We start from the raw sequence: 17,275 nt of genomic DNA on the forward strand, positions 1-17,275 counted from the left end.
TCGTAACCATTCTCGCATTCATCCAATTCATATACGCAAAAACCATCTTTTCTACGTCAGACCTACAATTAATATTCTCAGTTGATTTTATCATCTTTTTCATTTGAAGATATATAAAGAGGTAATGTTTAATTTTATTGTTAATATTTTTATTATATATTTAGAATAATTAATTTCTTTTGTGTAATTTTTGTGGTAATACTTGTCATTTATTTCAGCTATTAGCACTGTCCGTTAATATTATAACAAGTTCCGTATAATTACGTCTGTGAAGGTAATTTAAATAATTTTGTTAATATTATGTTTGTCTTATTTATATTAAGTTAATATAATTATAAATTTTTTCACTAACATTATATGAATAAGTAAAATTTAATCGCGATATTGAAAAAAGTTGGAAGTAAAAAAAAATTATTATGATATTGTTAATTTTGAAATATTTCAAAGTGTTTATTTTTAATATAATTAATATAACTTAATATAAAGTTAAGATAATATTATTGTACTTAATAATAATGAAATTACAAAATATTTTGTAACGTTTTTTAAAAATAACTTATAAAATTTATATATGAAATAGTGTTTAGTTAATATATAACTTTGGTCAATTTAATATATTTTATTTAATATTATAAATATATTTTTGTTAATGAAAGCTAATATAAGAAATTGTTAATTCTAATTAAAATTTTTTATCGAACTATATATTTTCAAATAACTTATTTAAAAGTTTAATATAAGTAAACTGTATTAATTTTTATTGTCAAATTAATTTGTGTGTTTATATACAAATCAATTTTGAAAAATATGTAATAAAATTGCACCGAGTATTTGACGAATTCATCAGTCCTTCAGCACAAGTTTTCGACATTCTTCTTGCGCAGCTACTTTTTTCTTCGCTCCGTGTTTTTTTTGTTATTTATAAAGAATTTGTAATTCTCCTCCCTTTATAAATTGTGTTAGTCGTGTGATTATCTGAATTCCTAATTTGATTTGATAGTTTTATGTCGAATATAGAATTTTAGAGATTTGCGCCGAGTCTCATCACTTCAGAATTTGATTTGGGAGAATTGTGCTGATTAACAGAAATTGGGAGAATTGCGCCGAGTCTAAGTTGAATTTCTGTTTTTTCTTTCGATATTGAATTGTTTTATGTATATTATATCTGAGAATGTTTGTAATTTATTGCAGATATTAAACTCCGGTTGCACATTTAATTATAAATTTCGTACGGCGACATTTGAAAAGGTAATTTCAATAATTTCTTATATTTTAAATGTATTATTTATGTTGTATTAATGTAATTATAATTTTTATCGGTTGCATTAGACTATTTTATATAATTTTGTTATATATTTTTTTAATATTAATATTGTTTTATATTTGTCACAGGCATGGATACTGTCAGAGCCTTACTTTACGTAGGTGGATATGTCATTATTGCAGATGGTAGGGTTGGATATAGTATCCCCGCGACCAGGCCCATTAAAATCCCTCGCTCTACTACATTTTCTCAATTGTTGAATCATGTGCATCGCAAGCTGGAGATCGACCCATCAAAATTCTGCATCAAATTGTCAACAAAATATTGTTATAGCTCGTTGTCTCGTTACATTGAAGAGCATGTCTATATCACAGATGATGATAGTCTACAATTTATGTTGGAGTTGCCGACACTGGATTGCATGTACTTGTATGTTGATTCATCGCCAGTGTTACAGAGCGTAAGTGATTACGATTTTGATGCAGTCCTGCCAGTAATAACGCAAGGTTTGGGAACAATAGGTGTTAATGAAGCGGGACCTTCTATGTATAACGTCGATGAACAGTCAGCTCAGACCTCTTCTGGGATCGACACTGGTCCTTGGGATCATCATATCACGACTCACACTGAAGAAGACTATGCATGGGGGATGAACAGAACACGAGAATTGGATTTTACTTCAGGGGGTTGGGATCATCATATCACGGTTCCATCAGGAGTTGATTTTGCATGGGGTTCTAGTAGAACAGGCCAATTGGATTTAAATTCATGGGTTCCTGAAGAAAATACCACAAATGTCAGACATTTCGATAGTTCTGCTCAGGCGGCAAATATTCCCTCCCCAATTACAGAACACATGGATGAGCAAGATGATTTATTTGGGGACAGTTCGCATCAGGTCATGAATAGCGATGATGATTTTTATGCTACATCAAGTGACGGAGAAGATGATCATCATGTTGAGAATGCAAATGAAGGGTCATCGCCGCGTGTGTTAATGTCTGGAGCAACGATGACAGAGAACATTCCTATTGCACCAGAGCAACATCTACGTGAAATTCCCCAATTTTTCAATGAAGTCTACGACGAACAAATTCCAGATTCATTTGGTATTCCTTCTTCTTCTCGAACAAACTTTTACAATCCTGAAAGGCCAGAGCTCGGTGTAAAAATGGTTTTTAAGAGCAAAGGTGATTTAATAGCTTCAGTCAAGGATTTTTCTGTTCGGGTTTTGAGACGTGAATATATCGTTGTCCAAAGTTCTCCGACAATTTGGAAGGTGAAATGCAAGAACTGGTCCGAAGATGGCAACTGTGGGTGGGGACTTCAAGCATCGTTAAAAAAAGTTTAGGCTACTTCATGATCACAAAATATGGTGATGATCACACATGCATGTCTACCCAAGTCGGTATAGATCACCACAACCTTGATATAAACATGATAGCCAGCACACTTCTGGGAATCGTGCGTTGTGATCCTGCATACGAGATTAAATACGTGCGAGAAAGTATTAAAGGAAAATATGGGTATGATATATCGTATGCTAAGGCATGGCAGAGTTTAAAACGCGCGGTGGAGGTAATCTACGGCACATGGGAAAGCTCTGTAACTTTGCTTCCTAAATATATGGGAGCTTTGTCGAAGTACAATCCAGGAACTATTGTAGAATGGAAGCATCTTCGACCGTATAACCATCCACTTAAAACTTTGAACTTTGTGTTTTGGGCCTTCAGACCATGTGTAGATTGTTTTCGACATTGTCGCAACATAATCAGCGTAGACGGTACACATATGTACACCAAATATAAGCACAAACTACTCATTGCAGTAACTTTGGATGCCAATAACCAGGTATTGCCGCTAGCATTTGCGCTTGTTGATGAAGAGAATTATGATTCCTGGCATTGGTTCCTCAGTGATGTTGCACGACATGTTACCAGAGGGTGTAATGGTGTGTGCCTTATATCTGATAGACATGCGGGTATAACAAGTGCAGTGCAAGATCTCCCTGACTTCAAACCTCCTCGTGGTGTTCATCGTTTTTGTTTGAGGCATGTATGCTCTAATTTCAACAGCAAGTTCAAAAAAATTCACTTGAAAGACTTATGTTGGGAAGCAGGGATACAAAACCAAGTAGCAAAATTTAATGCGACAATGGAGGCAATTAGAACAAATAATGCAGCAGCTTACATCTATTTGTCAAACATTCCAAAAGAAAAATGGTCATTGGCTCATGATGGGGGATGGAGACGAGGGATAGTGACGACGAACATGTCTGAGTGTATTAATGGTGTATTGAAAGGGGTTCGACGTCTTCCAATAACTGCAATAGTGGAGCTGACATTGCAACGATGCGTGTACTATTTCATTCAACGGCGAGCGCGAAGTGATAAGATGCTGCAAAAAGATCAACCAGGGACCGACTTTGCGTACTCTAAATTTGATATGTGGTCAAAAAAATCAATTGAACATCGAGTGTTAAGATTTGACCAAAGGGATAAAACAGCATCCGTCGCGACAGGAGGAAGACCTGGTCGTCAGCATCACGTACAAGCAGTCAACATTTCAACGCGTGAATGCACATGTGGTAAATGCACAATATTTGGAATTCCTTGTTCACATGTTATATGTGCAGCAAAATGGTTTGGTTTGAATCCCGCACAGCTTGTACAACCATGGTTCACACTGAGCGAATACGTGAACACGTACGATGGAAGGTTCTACCCTATTCATGATGAACAATATTGGGATGAACCTACATTCCAATTACAACACAATAGTGTTCGCCGACAAAGGAGGCAGGCTGGTAGAGATCCAGGACACGCATAAGAAACGAGATGGATCAGCCATCAACGAGAAAGAGACAACGTGGGAGGTAAAAGATCAACAATAACGTAATGTACCTTATAATTAAACCATAAAATTTTAAAATTGTGTATTCATTGCAGGTAGGTGAAGGCGAGAAGATCGAATTATGGGGTCAAATACATATGTTTGTGACTTATATTTTACAACACAGTATTGTATTGTTATGACGATTCGGTGTGTTAATGTTTGTGACATAGATTTTAAAAGTTAGTATTGTATTGTTATGACAATTCAGTGTTGTATTGTTATGAAAATGTTTTTAATATGTAGTTTGTTGACTGATTTGACTGAATTTAGCAAATATAACTTTGTCCGTATAAAGTCAATAATACACAAATTGTATACGAATGTTGAAAATATATGTCGCAGCAACAGCTTGTAATTAAAATACAAAATTTGAGAAACATACAACAATACGATGTAAGTAATTGTGCGGATGGAAATAAATATTTAATGTCGATGGTAACGATGCTCCCCAGTGCCACACGTTGGTCTTCTGATTACTCTACGTCCACGACCTAACATCTGTTCGTCCTCTCCATGTGTACTTGTTTGGGCTGCAGATGTACTGGTATCGGCAATGTTCCCACCAACCTCGTACCCTTCTGTATCAGAATATTGTTCAAATGGTATGGACGACGTGTTAACTGTAGGCCGACTTTCATTCATACCCGGTCGAAAATCACTTTGTAACAATTGCGTAAAACTACCAGCAAATGGAGTGTAGTAACCAGCGTCATATGATGGAAAGATTGAAACCACTGGCGGAGTAGTGTATGCCATATTCGAAGATGATGGTCCGGGTTCAAACTCATTTCCTCTCCACATCGGTGGATATTGCACATGAGCTAGGCGTGTCTGTAAGATAGATGCATTTGTTATGTAACATATATTTAATACAATAAATTAAATTTACGCACATATGTAGATAAATTGAACATGTCTTACGTTAAATTGTCGGTAGTTCGCATCAACAGGATGGTAGCCTATGATGTTCGAAGGTACCACTGGCGGCGAGAGCACTATTTGTGAAATGCGATGATACCAACGAACATAGTCTAATGTGATGGCGGGTGTACCAGGTATGACATAATCCCCACCAATCACAAAATTATATCTGTCATTCCACATTTCTACAAAATCTTTGTGATATGTCGCCCAATCAAAGTTGTTCCGGCCTTGTCGCGTCAGTTTATGAAAATTGTCGAAGTTAGTAGCAGTGGCGGAATACCCTGACGCATTCCAAACTGACGGAGACACCGCTCTGGTCTATGCATCTCAACAATATGAAAATTTATCAATGCGCATGCCGACTGACATAGATGAATTCTATGTCCATCAAGAACGCTGCCAACCTCAGGGGACTCCATATCATAAACTGTCCATAGAAACTGAAGCAAATAAAATGAAAAAAAAAGTTAATGAAGTCGATAATATATAATTCATACTGAATTTGTAAAACATTTCAAACTATAAACAACTAATTAATATATCTACCTGCCCTTCTACCATCCTGTCAAGCATATCTCTCATTATACGGACCGAATGATGGGCCGTGTGTGTCCAAGAGAATCCACGTCTCCACCTGCAATTTATAAAAGTACACAATAGTTTAATTAAAACTAAATAACAAAATAATAATAATAAATATTAATTATTTCTTATTATTATCGTGCGCCGTATAGTGGGAATGGTAGACCCTGAAGTACATCCGCAGTCTGCTCTTCTGAAATAGATACCTGCTGCGCTCTATCAGGGCAAAGAAGAGTAATTCTAGACCACACCCAAATCTGCAATAACATACAACAGAAATAGTCAAATCATAAGAAAAATTAAGTACAACAAATATAATCTCTATGGAAATGTAAAAATACCTGCAATATCTGAACATGGCCACACAAATCGACCTTTAATCTCATTGATGTGTCGCACAACTCTCTATAAAGATATGCCAACACAGCAGAACCCCAGCTAAACGTATTCACTAATTCTATGTCCTCAAGAAACTGCAGATACATAAGTTTCACAGCAGCACCTTCCGAGTCCGGAAACATACATCCACCAATGATTATTAATGCAACACGACGGGAATATTGTGCCACGTCCTCTTCAGTGCTTTGATCATTAATCATATTATTTAGGCAATGGTCTAGCAAAGCGGTCAGATAAAGATGTGCACCTTTAATCTGAGAAGCTGTGGGCGTAAAACCCAACCAAGTAGCGCACCGCTGTTGTAAGGTATGTTTGTTGTACGCGGTATCTACACCAGTGATGGGAATGCCATCAATATTCAACCCCCAAATAAGGGCAACGTCCTGTAGGGTGATAGTTGCCTCGCCTACGGTAAGGTGAAATGTGTGTGTCTCACGACGCCATCTCTCAACAATGGCCGTAAGCAAATGATTATCATAATATTTAATAGGACCACACTGAATGACACCATAGAAGCCCATGCGTGCAAGACATAGGCGGACACGGAAGTGAATCCCAGCATTAAGCAATCTCCAAAGACATTTGTCAGACCGGCGTGGCGGAATTATTGCATCCATGTTTTCGGCGTTGATATTATTTGATATGCGTCTACCCCGCAAATACAACACATTCTCCGTATTTTCAGCCATCTTGCAAACAAAAAATCATTGATTAACAAATATTATATTTTATATCAACAAAATTTAACTACATATTTTATATTAAACGTAATTTATTTGCGACTTTCACATCGAAAAAATAAAATGTATACGTTGATTACAATTTAGTAAAAAAAACTAATTACTGTAAATTATATAATTTATTTTAAAAATCAATAATATTTCATAAAAAGTAACAAGTAATTATAATAAATATATTAGTAATAATTATTATCAAGTTTAGTAATAGTTAAAAAAATTATACAATAGTACGTAATAGTTATTTATTATAAAATGTAATTATAATAGTTACAAAATAGTTATTTTTTATAAAATGTAATTATTAAGTATAGTAATAGTTATAAAATGTTTACAATAGTAATAGTTAATTATTAGTAATAATTATTTGTTATAAAATGTATACATTAGTAATGTTTTTTTATTATTTAAATTGTAACACAATAAATACATTATTAATAGTTATTATAATAAATACATTATTATGTATATATTTACTGCAATTAAATAAAATTATGTCTAGTTATTCAATACATTAGTATGTAATAGTTATTGATTATAACTTGTAATTATTAAGTATAGTAATAGCTACAAAATGTTTACATTAGTAAGTGGTTTATTAGTAATAGTTAATTGTTATAAACTACATACTTTAGTAATAGTTATTTATTATAAACATGTAATTACAATAAATACATTAATAATAGTTATTACAATAAATACATTCATACATTAGTACGTACACATTTATTAATTGTAATTCAATAATCTAATTTATATTAGAAGTAATTCCAATAATACAATTAATATTAAAATATTTGTAATTAAATTAAGTATATTTATTATTATTACTTAAAAAATTCAACAATTTTAAATTATAGTTATACATTTAATAATATAATCATTGTTATTACTTAAAACAACTACAATTAACTAACAATAATAAATTTAATAAACATAACTAATATCGTCACCTTTTAATATTCAGAAAAATGGCCAGAGACGCAAGCTAAAGAATCATTCAAAACTTCTGAAAATCGGTGAGTGCTCGGATCGAAAGATCTTTAGATCAAAATGAAAAAAAATAATAATATGAACTCACAGAGAATTGCAACCAAAGAAAAAGGAGGAGCTCACGGTTCGGCGAATGAGTAGTTGCACACTGATTTAAAGAGGGAAGGGAGAAGGCGGATCGACTCACTTTGAATCCGTGGCAGTCTGCCACGGATTCATAATCCGTGAGTTCTGCCTTCTTTATTTTATTTTTATTACTTTTTTTAAAAAATAAATTAATGAATCCGGAAATCTAATTTCCGGATTGTTATATTTTTGTAACGTTTCAATTTTTGTTATATTTTAATATATGTTTTTTAAAATAATATTATTTTTTAAAAAAACCCAGCCTTGAGCGCATCGGCTATTTTTTATTTAATTAACATTAATTAATTTACTTTGAAATAGGTTCTGTTATTTTATTACTACATCATGAAATTACAAAAGAAATAGTTAATGAAATTCCCAACTTAAGCAGAGAAATCTTACAGAAATCTTTGGTTGGTTTGTTTATTTAGATATAAAAAATTTATAGAAATCAAATTTTTTTTATGATCTAAGAAGTTTGGTCAACAAGGTTCATAGTTTGATGTATAACAGAAATTAATACTTTGGAATATCACTTGAGGACAGAACTTAAAAAGATTACACAACTTTCGAATCTCTTCTTTTCTTGATACTATTTTTATTTGGACTTGGATGAAAATAAAATTTTTAATATGAAGAAAGAAAAACTTAATTTAATGAAATATAAATTAGTTAATAATTGAACAATAAAATAAGAGTAAGTCTCTTGTAATACGGTCTCAATATATTTTCAATTATTTTCAATATATTAAATAAATTTTAAGAGATATTGAATCATAGAAATATATGTAGAAATCCATTAGAGATCTTTAAAAGAGAGACTGCAAGCCCATAAAACTTATCATATATGGTGTTTTATATGTTCCCAAAAACCATATATACGATGAGAAATATAGAGTAACTAAATCAAGACATTGATTGATTAATAAATTCATCAAAGCAAAAAATATATATAAGTCACAGAAGTAAGGTAGTGTTTGTAAATATTCAAAAAAGTGATTATAGATATTATTTTATATAAAGTTGCACAACTTTAAAAAAAAAATTCATAATCATTTTTTTTTAAATTAAAGCATTTGCAAACATTACGTAAATTGCACGGCTGGTCCTATAACGAAAGAAAAGTATCGGCATCGCTTCTTATTCCCTCGCATGGAGTTTTCCTTTTTCCACAAATCTTGGAAGTTGAAGGTCTACACGGAAAGCAAGAAACACATACTGGTAGTAGGAAGACAGTAACATAAAAGGCCGAAAATTCGGAGAAAATGTCTTACCCCAATTGCAGGGTGGTGTCCACTAAGTCTGCATCTCCAGTGCTAGTATCGCAAGCTAGTTGGGGACTGGCAACGCCTTGTCCGAGCGAGAAGTTGCTCTGCTCCATCAGCTGGTACTCAATAAGAAGTGGTTGTTCATAGATGATCGGGGCACAAAGCCTTTCAAGGTTTTCAACCTATGAATCATATAATTAAGCCAGTGCAGAGTACTTGGATATATTAATCACATCAATAGCAGAATTTCGTAACGCAAAATGAGAGAGCTACACATGCCTTTTGGCGTAAAGTCACATTCTCCTGCATCGATTGTAGCTCCTGCAATAAAAAAAAAGGGACAAATGTTTTCCACTTTTCCACCAGGACCCGTATGAGAAATCAGCTGATGCACAAAATAAGAGATTAATCTGCATACATTATCCCTTGATTTTTGAAGTTTTTGAACCAATATTGCCTCCTGAAACCGTAGCATTGTCTTTTATTGTTAGGAATCAAAGAGTAATACGTTTTGTTTTATGTCCACAGTCTTACTTAAAGGACAAACCTTCTTATCCTTAATGCACAATAGCCCTTCGTTTAGTTGTTGTTCGAGTTCTCACAAATCTTCGCGACTCATGCTATTGAGATCCCTCCCCAACACATGCCTGCAAATTAACAGGAAAGACACAACACAACACGGATTTTCGAAAAATACAAGAATCTCATATTTGTGAGAAAACATACTGGTCCTCCTTTTGTTTGAGCTTTTCCATCTCTTCTCTCAGAACATCCTCCTCCCTCTGTTAAGAGAACCAACCATATTAAATCCGATACATATAATGGATAAGTGGATGGATTAAAAGTCCATAGATAGATATGTCAAATTTTAAGCATCACATGTACCTCTGGATCGTGGTTCACCGGAACACCTTTTTTAATTCGCTGGCACTCTTCAACTCTCTTCATTATTTTCGCCATGCTGTAGTGATCAAGAGAATAAGCGTTCAACAGATCAGCTTATCGTGTTGCATGATACTATTTTATTCCATATCTTAGTTCATGCTAGACCAGTTTCGAATTCTTATACAACCTGTCTTTCGAACATCAGCGCAATTTTTCGGTTTCTCAGAATCCAAACAATTTACTCGAAAAACAAAAACAAAACAACAGCCATGTGTATTCAAAGACAAGATATCCAACACAATGGCTGGTTTTATGTTTCCTTTCTAAAATGCCCCTATATAAATAACCAGTTTTAATCTCTTTAAGGCCTACCCCACCCCGAGCTAGACTCAACCACAGTTCCAAAAGAACTGTGAACCGCAACCTAAACCGTTCTCTCAAAAACCAAAACCAAAACTCAGAACTTACAAACCGGTTTGGTACCGTTCCTAAAAGTTAGAGGCCATTACCGAAATCATAATCGAAACCGAAAATTTTGATCTTGAATTCTATAGTACTCCTATAGTATCGTAGATAATTTAGTTTATAAAAATCGAATTCAACATTATTATAGTATAATTGTTATATAATTAACTTTAATTAGTTTTGTTACCACATGAATCCGTACTCTTTTGTTTGCCTGACCTCTGAAATCAAAACCGGAACCACTTATAGAACCGGAATCAGGCCGACCTATCCCATCTAACTAAGCCAAAAATCGTGTGTGTGTGTGTATCCAATGATTTTGGAAAGAGAATATCATGCAAGGGAGATTTTCTCCGATTAAATCACCAAAAAAATTCTAGAAAATTCTCATGAACAAACAACCACATGAATAAATCCCCAAAGAAACAACAGAAAAGGAATTCTGAGAAACGAAGATAGCATAGAGGGCGTACTCGGAACTAGCATATTCGAACAACTTCCCGTCGTTGGAGTATCCGATAATGGCAACTTCGCAACCGCAGAGAATAGCTAATTCACTCGCCTTCTTAATCAAACAAGCACGCCTGTTGCTGAACGCACTTTTGTTGCCGCTGCTACTTTTGCCCTCGGTAATTTTCTCTGCGGAATCCATCTTCTCTAGAGCCATTGATTTTTTTTTTAACTCGCCAAAATCACAGAAAAATTCACTTATCAGAATCCCAAAACGGCGGCTCTTTGCACTCTGTGGCCAGCTTCTTCTATCATAACAAGGATAACACGAGGAAAAAAAGGATGCATGTAGAATTCTTTGAACAGGAGACGTACTTATAGTGCTTTTTTTTATTGGTGGTTTTGAGTTTTCATATTCAATATTTCTTATTTAAATAATTAAAAAACATATTTAATTTTTTTATTTTTTATTTTATTATATGCCAAAAGTGCCCCTCGATAATTTTTTTTCTAGCTTTGAAAAATATTATCTCGAATATTTATTATGATTTTAATTGAGTTCTATTTCTATTTTGATAAATTAAAAAAAAATTCTGATATAAATTTTAATCATTTAGCGACTAAAAAATGCATAAATATTTCAAAGCTAATGTTTTATTCCTAAAACTAATTACAAATTTTAAAATATTTAATTATTACTTAGGTTTAATATTTTTTTCATAGCCGAAGATATTTTGTATTAAAAATCATAAGCTTTTTTTTTTGTTCGAATTGCTCCTTAGTAGAAGTTTTCTCTCGACCATACAGAAATCGTCGGGATGTATGTGGCTGTGGATGTGACTGCGGTAATCTAGCGACGAGTCGACGGACCTAGTCCTCCAGAATCGTCATCCTATCCTTCAACGAAGCATTCTCATGTTGGGTCGCCTCCAAAGTGGTATGCGTCGCCTGCAGGTCTATCCAGAGATGCTCATTAACACTTTTTTGTGCCTCCCACTCCGCTCGTATCCTCTCTGTATCATGCAACCCTCTACTGGAACTGCTCGAACCTCCACGTGGACGTCGAGCCATCTCATCCCGATAGATCGTGGAGGTCATGGAACCACAGCCATACATTCGTCCTTTTTTCGGTCCACCAACGACCATGCTGAACATGCTGTTCACTTCTCCCGAAGTAGGCTGACTAGGAATCGTCCCATCGTCGAGAGGTGTCAAAGACTCGTTCATGTAAGCTTGCATGACTTGCTGTTTCAAAAAAAAATGTTATATAGAAACAATATTTCCTAACACAATTTAAAATGATATAATTATAATTAAACATAATACTTACATTAACAAGTCGTGAACGCTCGTCGACAAACGATCCGTCGTCGTGTCGATGTGTGTGAATCCCACGACGTTGGATCCCTACAATATTGTTCTCGCTGCATTAATAATTTGATTGTATGTAATTAGAGACGATAAAATCATATATTTTAATAATACCACAATGTTTAATAATGAAATATTAACGTACTTACCAATTTCTGGTAATTTCCGCTGTAAATCTTCGAGCCAGGAATGTGCTTTGTAGTCCCAGTCCCAGGTCCTGCTGGCTCGCTATTCCTGTTATCCTTGTTTTTGGTTGCCCTAGCCAGCCACCTCTCGTCACTCCATGCCAAAATCCATGAAGCCCAGCGTTCGTCGCTGAATGTTTGCTGATGACGACCATCACTCTTCGACGAGTGAATAGTGCGACGATACTGTGCAGCTACGTTCTTGTACCATAGCTGTCTGATGGTATCGTCGAGATGATCTTGCCATCTATATTTTTCTGTCAATAAAATGCAAGACAACAGTAATGAGATTTATTGTTACTATGACTTAAAATTAATTTTAAAATCATAAATCAGAATGTTAAGCAATTACAATAAAAATCTATATAACAAAACTTACAATGAACTCTTTTCAATACCACTGTCGCTGGTCTTCAGTAACATGCTTCTATAAAAAGCCTTTGTCGCATGTCTATAACGAAAACTGAGTAGTAATGATCCAAATAACCTTATTGTGGTCAAGCATAAATCTGTTATCGAAATTTTTAAAATTAGCTACGACAATTATATAAATTATTTTACCAAAAAATGAGACTAAAGAAACAAAAAAATAATTTTATAACTTACATGTCATATGTGACCCATATCGGAGTACGACCATCAACCGGAGGTGATCCGTGTTACTGCTCCGCCATATATACATACAAAATCTATGTATACAAACGATCCAGTAATTACGTGCACAATAAGATGTATTTTACTGAATCACTATCATTTATTCATTAATTCAAGAAATTAATATATGAACTCCTTAGTTCTTATTGAACAACATAAGTAGGCAGATTTAATAATTTTAATGTTGACAATAATTGAACATTTAAATTATAAAATATTTTAATAACAAACATGTAATATATATTATTTAATTTCTAAATAGCATGCAATAAAACAAACTAAACTATGTATAAATCTACAACAAACTTACAATCTCATCGTAGAAGATGCCGGAGCACTGTTCACACGCAAGAAAATCAGCTGGAAAACGACCTGCACTACAAGGTAACAAAATTCATGATTTTAACTAAAACTCACAAATCTACCAAGAATTGACACTACAAAAAAAAAAGGCTTACGACAACGATTTTTCACCGTTGTTGTAGGTCTTTTAAAACTGTTGTTAAAGCCCATGTGGTTAAATGGTGCGCTCAAAGACAATGTTTTTTATCAGTTGTTGAAGCTACAATTTGCGACGATTTTTTACAAATCGTCGCAAATAAATTTAGTGACGGATTTTTGTAAAATCGTCGCTAATTAGCGACAGTTAAAAAACCTTCGCGACAGTTTCAAAAACCTTCGCGACAGTTTGTTAATGAGTTCCGTCGCTAAGTTTAGCGACGGTTAGTTCATGATTTCCGTCGCTAATATTTTCAGTAAAATAAAAAAATTACTTTTAATAATTTAATAATTCTAAAAAAAAACTTGTAATTTGAATAGACTAACAATATATGAGATCTTAAATAAAACTTAAAAATTTAACAAAAAATAAAACGAAAAAATTTACCCTAAGTCGAAACTAAAATCATGTAAGAAGAAAAATTTTAAGTGTTGTGAAGTTGTGTGTGTTAAAATGGACCGAATGAGCGGGTATTTATAGAAAATTTGCGACGGTTAGCGACGGGTTAACCAATAACCGTCGCATATTTAAAATTTGCGATAGTGTTTTTTAACCGTCGCTAAATTTAGCAACAGTTTCGCTAAAACTGTCGCTAAAATTAGCGACGATTTTTATTAAACCGTCGCTAATTTAAAACATGCGACGGATTTATGTAAAACAGTCGCTAAATATAGCGACGGGTTTAAGCAAAACCGTCGCTATTTTTAAATTAGCGACAGTATTATAAAAATCGTCGTTAATTTTAGCGGCGATTTCATCAAAACCGTCGCTAAATACGTTGTAAATAACACTATTCGACAACGGTTTTAGAAAACCGTTGTCGATTGTCCAAAAAAACACGCTAATAGACAACGGTTCTATAAACCGTTGTCTTTGACCCTAAAAAACACTCAAAGAAAACGATTTTATAGAACCGTTGTCATTGACCCTAAAAACCGTTGTCTTTTGCTTAAAAAACACACCTACGACAATGGTTTTAGTGAAAACCGTTGTCAAAAAGCATACGACAACGGTTTTAGTAAAAACCGTTGTCGTAGGTGCGTTGTTGATTTTAATTTTTCTTGTAGTGTTAAACTAAAAAACTTAACCCAAATCGAAACTATAATCGCCCAAGAGAAAAAAATCTATCACAGATGTGAAGCAGTGAGGAGAAAAATGGACCGAATACGCCCATATTTATAGGCAATTAGAACCGTCTCTAATTTAAAAAACCGGTTCAAGCAAAACCGTCGCTCATTAGCGAAACCGTCGCTCATTTGCGAAACCGTCGCAAATTAGCGATGGTTTTTTAATCCGTCACTAAAATTGGCGATGATTTTTATAAAACTGTCGCAAATTTTTAAATGGCGACGGTTTTGTTTGTGACGGTTTTTTCGCTAGACAAAAACTTGTGTGAGACGGTCTCACGGGTCGTATTTGTGAGACGGATCTCTTATTTGGGTCATCCATGAAAAAGTATTACTTTTTATGCTAAGAGTATTACTTTTTATTGTGAATATGAATAAGGTTGACCCGTCTCACAGATTAAGATCCGTGAGACGGTCTCACATGAGACCCACTCTTTTCGCTAACACCTTTGTTTTTTGTAGTGTTAGGTACATAAACTGTTAAGTGATATGTAATAAAATTAATAGGGCATACTATAAGCAGATAACCAAAATCTAATACTAAATACAATGAGAGAAATTTCTACTAATTAAATGTATTTTTCGAAATTAAATATCACCATTAATTTTAATATGTATGTATGTATCGCGATCGCATGTCAAGATGACAATGGATCATGTCGAATAAGATTAATAAGTTGAGTTCGGGTCAAGTATATTTGCTACCCATACACATTGTCATCCTTAATCATGTTCAAGAGTATCCATTTAAGAATAACAATAATATATATAGAATTAATGCATCTTTTTTGGTAATACAACTTTTTTTCTTAGAAAATTTTAAATATAGGCGTAAAGAATGTTATTAAAATGTGTTTGCTGCTTAATCTTATTTATACTTTATAATTAAATTTGGGACTCCTGTATTAACTACTTCTAATTGATTTGGTGAAACTTTATTTGAATTATAATTATATATTTATTATATAACTATATTGAAGAATTTTTTTTGCCTAAAATAGTCTTTCTTTTTAAATATTTAATCATATATTTATCTTTATTTTTAAATTAAATCTTATCTTTATTTATATTTTAAATTTTTAGATGAGGAAAACCGTTAATTTGAAAATAACAAAAGTTACCATATTTAGATAATTATTTCAATCATATAAGCACACAAGTTGTTAATTACATGAGATGTCGACGGTGGAATTTTATAATACCATCGTTCGGAGTTTCCAAATTTTACCACTTTCTAATTCAATTGGCTTATCATCCATATTTCTATCGAACTCGTGTAATAATATATAATTAGTAACCATGTGTGAATTTTAATATTTTTTGGTGTTTGTTTTTTTTTTATGGAAAAATTATTGAGATTATATTAAAATTTATAGATTTAAGGAAGATTTTCTATGTTTATATTATATTATTAAGCATTAATTTCTAGACTAATCATTTCACCATATTCTCACTATGTTACTAAACTCTCAAAGTTTTCAAAACCCTCGATTCACTAGAAAAAATACAAAATAACACAACGGTTAGCTTGACGGCTTGAGTTGGTAATGTAGCACAGATTGATTCTTGAAGTTCTGATATATTCTTTCGGTGTATGCTATGGGAGCAACTTCAAATATGAAAGCTTTAAGTGCGCAGGGAAAATTTGAATGAATGCAAATTGAAAGATGCACGAGAGTATTGATTGTTTCATTTCATACCGAGTCTCCATATTTATAGTTGAAAAGATCCAACGGTAGGATTTGATTATCAACAATCATATGTACTGTTACCTAACAGAATCGACATGTCACTTTCAGTCATCGTACCTATCATTAAATTTTTATTTAATGTTTCTTTTGCTTTGGTGACTTTAAGCTCCTTCCTTGCTTTTCAAAAAAACTAACAGACTACAGACGAAATAGGCATCTTTCTGTCATTCAAGAGTTGGTAGGATACTATGTAATGATTCTATAGTAGGTGTTGTTGAACGGCTTTACTTGTAATATCCTTTTTGGATTTTTTCAAATATGACCAAATACAGTGTGAATGGAGTTAAAAGGTTTGAACACATGTGCTGCATAAAGGACTTTGATCCGGCCAAATTGAAAAATGATCTCTTGTAGCTATAGTTCAGAAATATTACGAATTGACTTCCTTGCGTGAATGGTTAGAACTCTTGGTGTTCTGTCTAAACGGCTTGAATTGATCCAGCCCACTGAAAACAAGAAATTACAATGAAAGAGCGGCTGGATCTTGACACAACTCGATATTGTTATTTTTCAATCGCCAAAACTTAGGGTAATAGAAATATTCTAAAAAATTTCTCCTTTTTGTTGATGATAAAACCAAGCGACAAGTTCATACAAAAATTACGTAGATCGAATAAGAACATAGAATTTGAAAATTGTATTTCATTGAGTGAATTAAATAATAATGTTACATGCATAAAATAAAATCATATTACACCTA

General features: G+C 33.3%; 2 protein-coding genes across 4 annotated transcripts; one reads left to right on the forward strand and one right to left on the reverse strand.

The window, feature by feature from the left end:
* Positions 1 to 215: 215 nt before the first annotated feature.
* On the forward strand, positions 216 to 2,770 carry LOC140987456 (uncharacterized). 3 transcript variants are annotated; one of them, XM_073455968.1, is made up of 4 exons: positions 216 to 274; positions 1,018 to 1,113; positions 1,192 to 1,248; positions 1,393 to 2,770. In XM_073455968.1, exon 4 carries the CDS (start codon positions 1,395 to 1,397, stop codon positions 2,613 to 2,615), a length of 1,221 nt encoding a protein of 406 aa, XP_073312069.1. In that variant the 5' UTR covers positions 216 to 274; positions 1,018 to 1,113; positions 1,192 to 1,248; positions 1,393 to 1,394; the 3' UTR covers positions 2,616 to 2,770. The 3 variants fall into 3 exon arrangements, with proteins under 3 accessions (XP_073312069.1, XP_073312070.1, XP_073312068.1); XM_073455969.1 differs by lacking the exon at positions 1,018 to 1,113 and having other exon boundaries at positions 230 to 274; XM_073455967.1 differs by lacking the exons at positions 216 to 274; positions 1,018 to 1,113 and having other exon boundaries at positions 1,114 to 1,248.
* Positions 2,771 to 8,959: 6,189 nt separating this feature from the next.
* Positions 8,960 to 11,261, reverse strand: LOC140987320 (floral homeotic protein APETALA 1-like). Its single transcript, XM_073455779.1, has 7 exons — positions 11,012 to 11,261; positions 10,074 to 10,149; positions 9,915 to 9,970; positions 9,736 to 9,835; positions 9,607 to 9,648; positions 9,195 to 9,509; positions 8,960 to 9,113 (listed from the first exon to the last, which is right to left on the reverse strand). Exons 1-4 carry the CDS (start codon positions 11,203 to 11,205, stop codon positions 9,787 to 9,789), a joined length of 375 nt encoding a protein of 124 aa, XP_073311880.1. The 5' UTR covers positions 11,206 to 11,261; the 3' UTR covers positions 8,960 to 9,113; positions 9,195 to 9,509; positions 9,607 to 9,648; positions 9,736 to 9,786.
* Positions 11,262 to 17,275: the final 6,014 nt, after the last annotated feature.

Source organism: Primulina huaijiensis, chromosome 11 (genome assembly GCF_012295235.1).
Source record: "Primulina huaijiensis isolate GDHJ02 chromosome 11, ASM1229523v2, whole genome shotgun sequence".
In the NCBI taxonomy this organism is placed as follows: domain Eukaryota; kingdom Viridiplantae; phylum Streptophyta; class Magnoliopsida; order Lamiales; family Gesneriaceae; genus Primulina; species Primulina huaijiensis.

Bases quoted from the DNA above. Each gene is read 5' to 3' on its own strand.
- LOC140987456 (XM_073455968.1), top strand. From the start codon at position 1,395: ATGGATACTGTCAGAGCCTTACTTTACGTAGGTGGATATGTCATTATT.
- LOC140987320 (XM_073455779.1), bottom strand. From the start codon at position 11,205: ATGGCTCTAGAGAAGATGGATTCCGCAGAGAAAATTACCGAGGGCAAA. The intron at 10,150-11,011 runs GTACGCCCTCTA...TGATCACTACAG, and splicing joins TTCGAATATGCTAGTTCCGA to CATGGCGAAAATAATGAAGA. The intron at 9,836-9,914 runs GTATGTTTTCTC...GTTAATTTGCAG, and splicing joins CTCAAACAAAAGGAGGACCA to GCATGTGTTGGGGAGGGATC.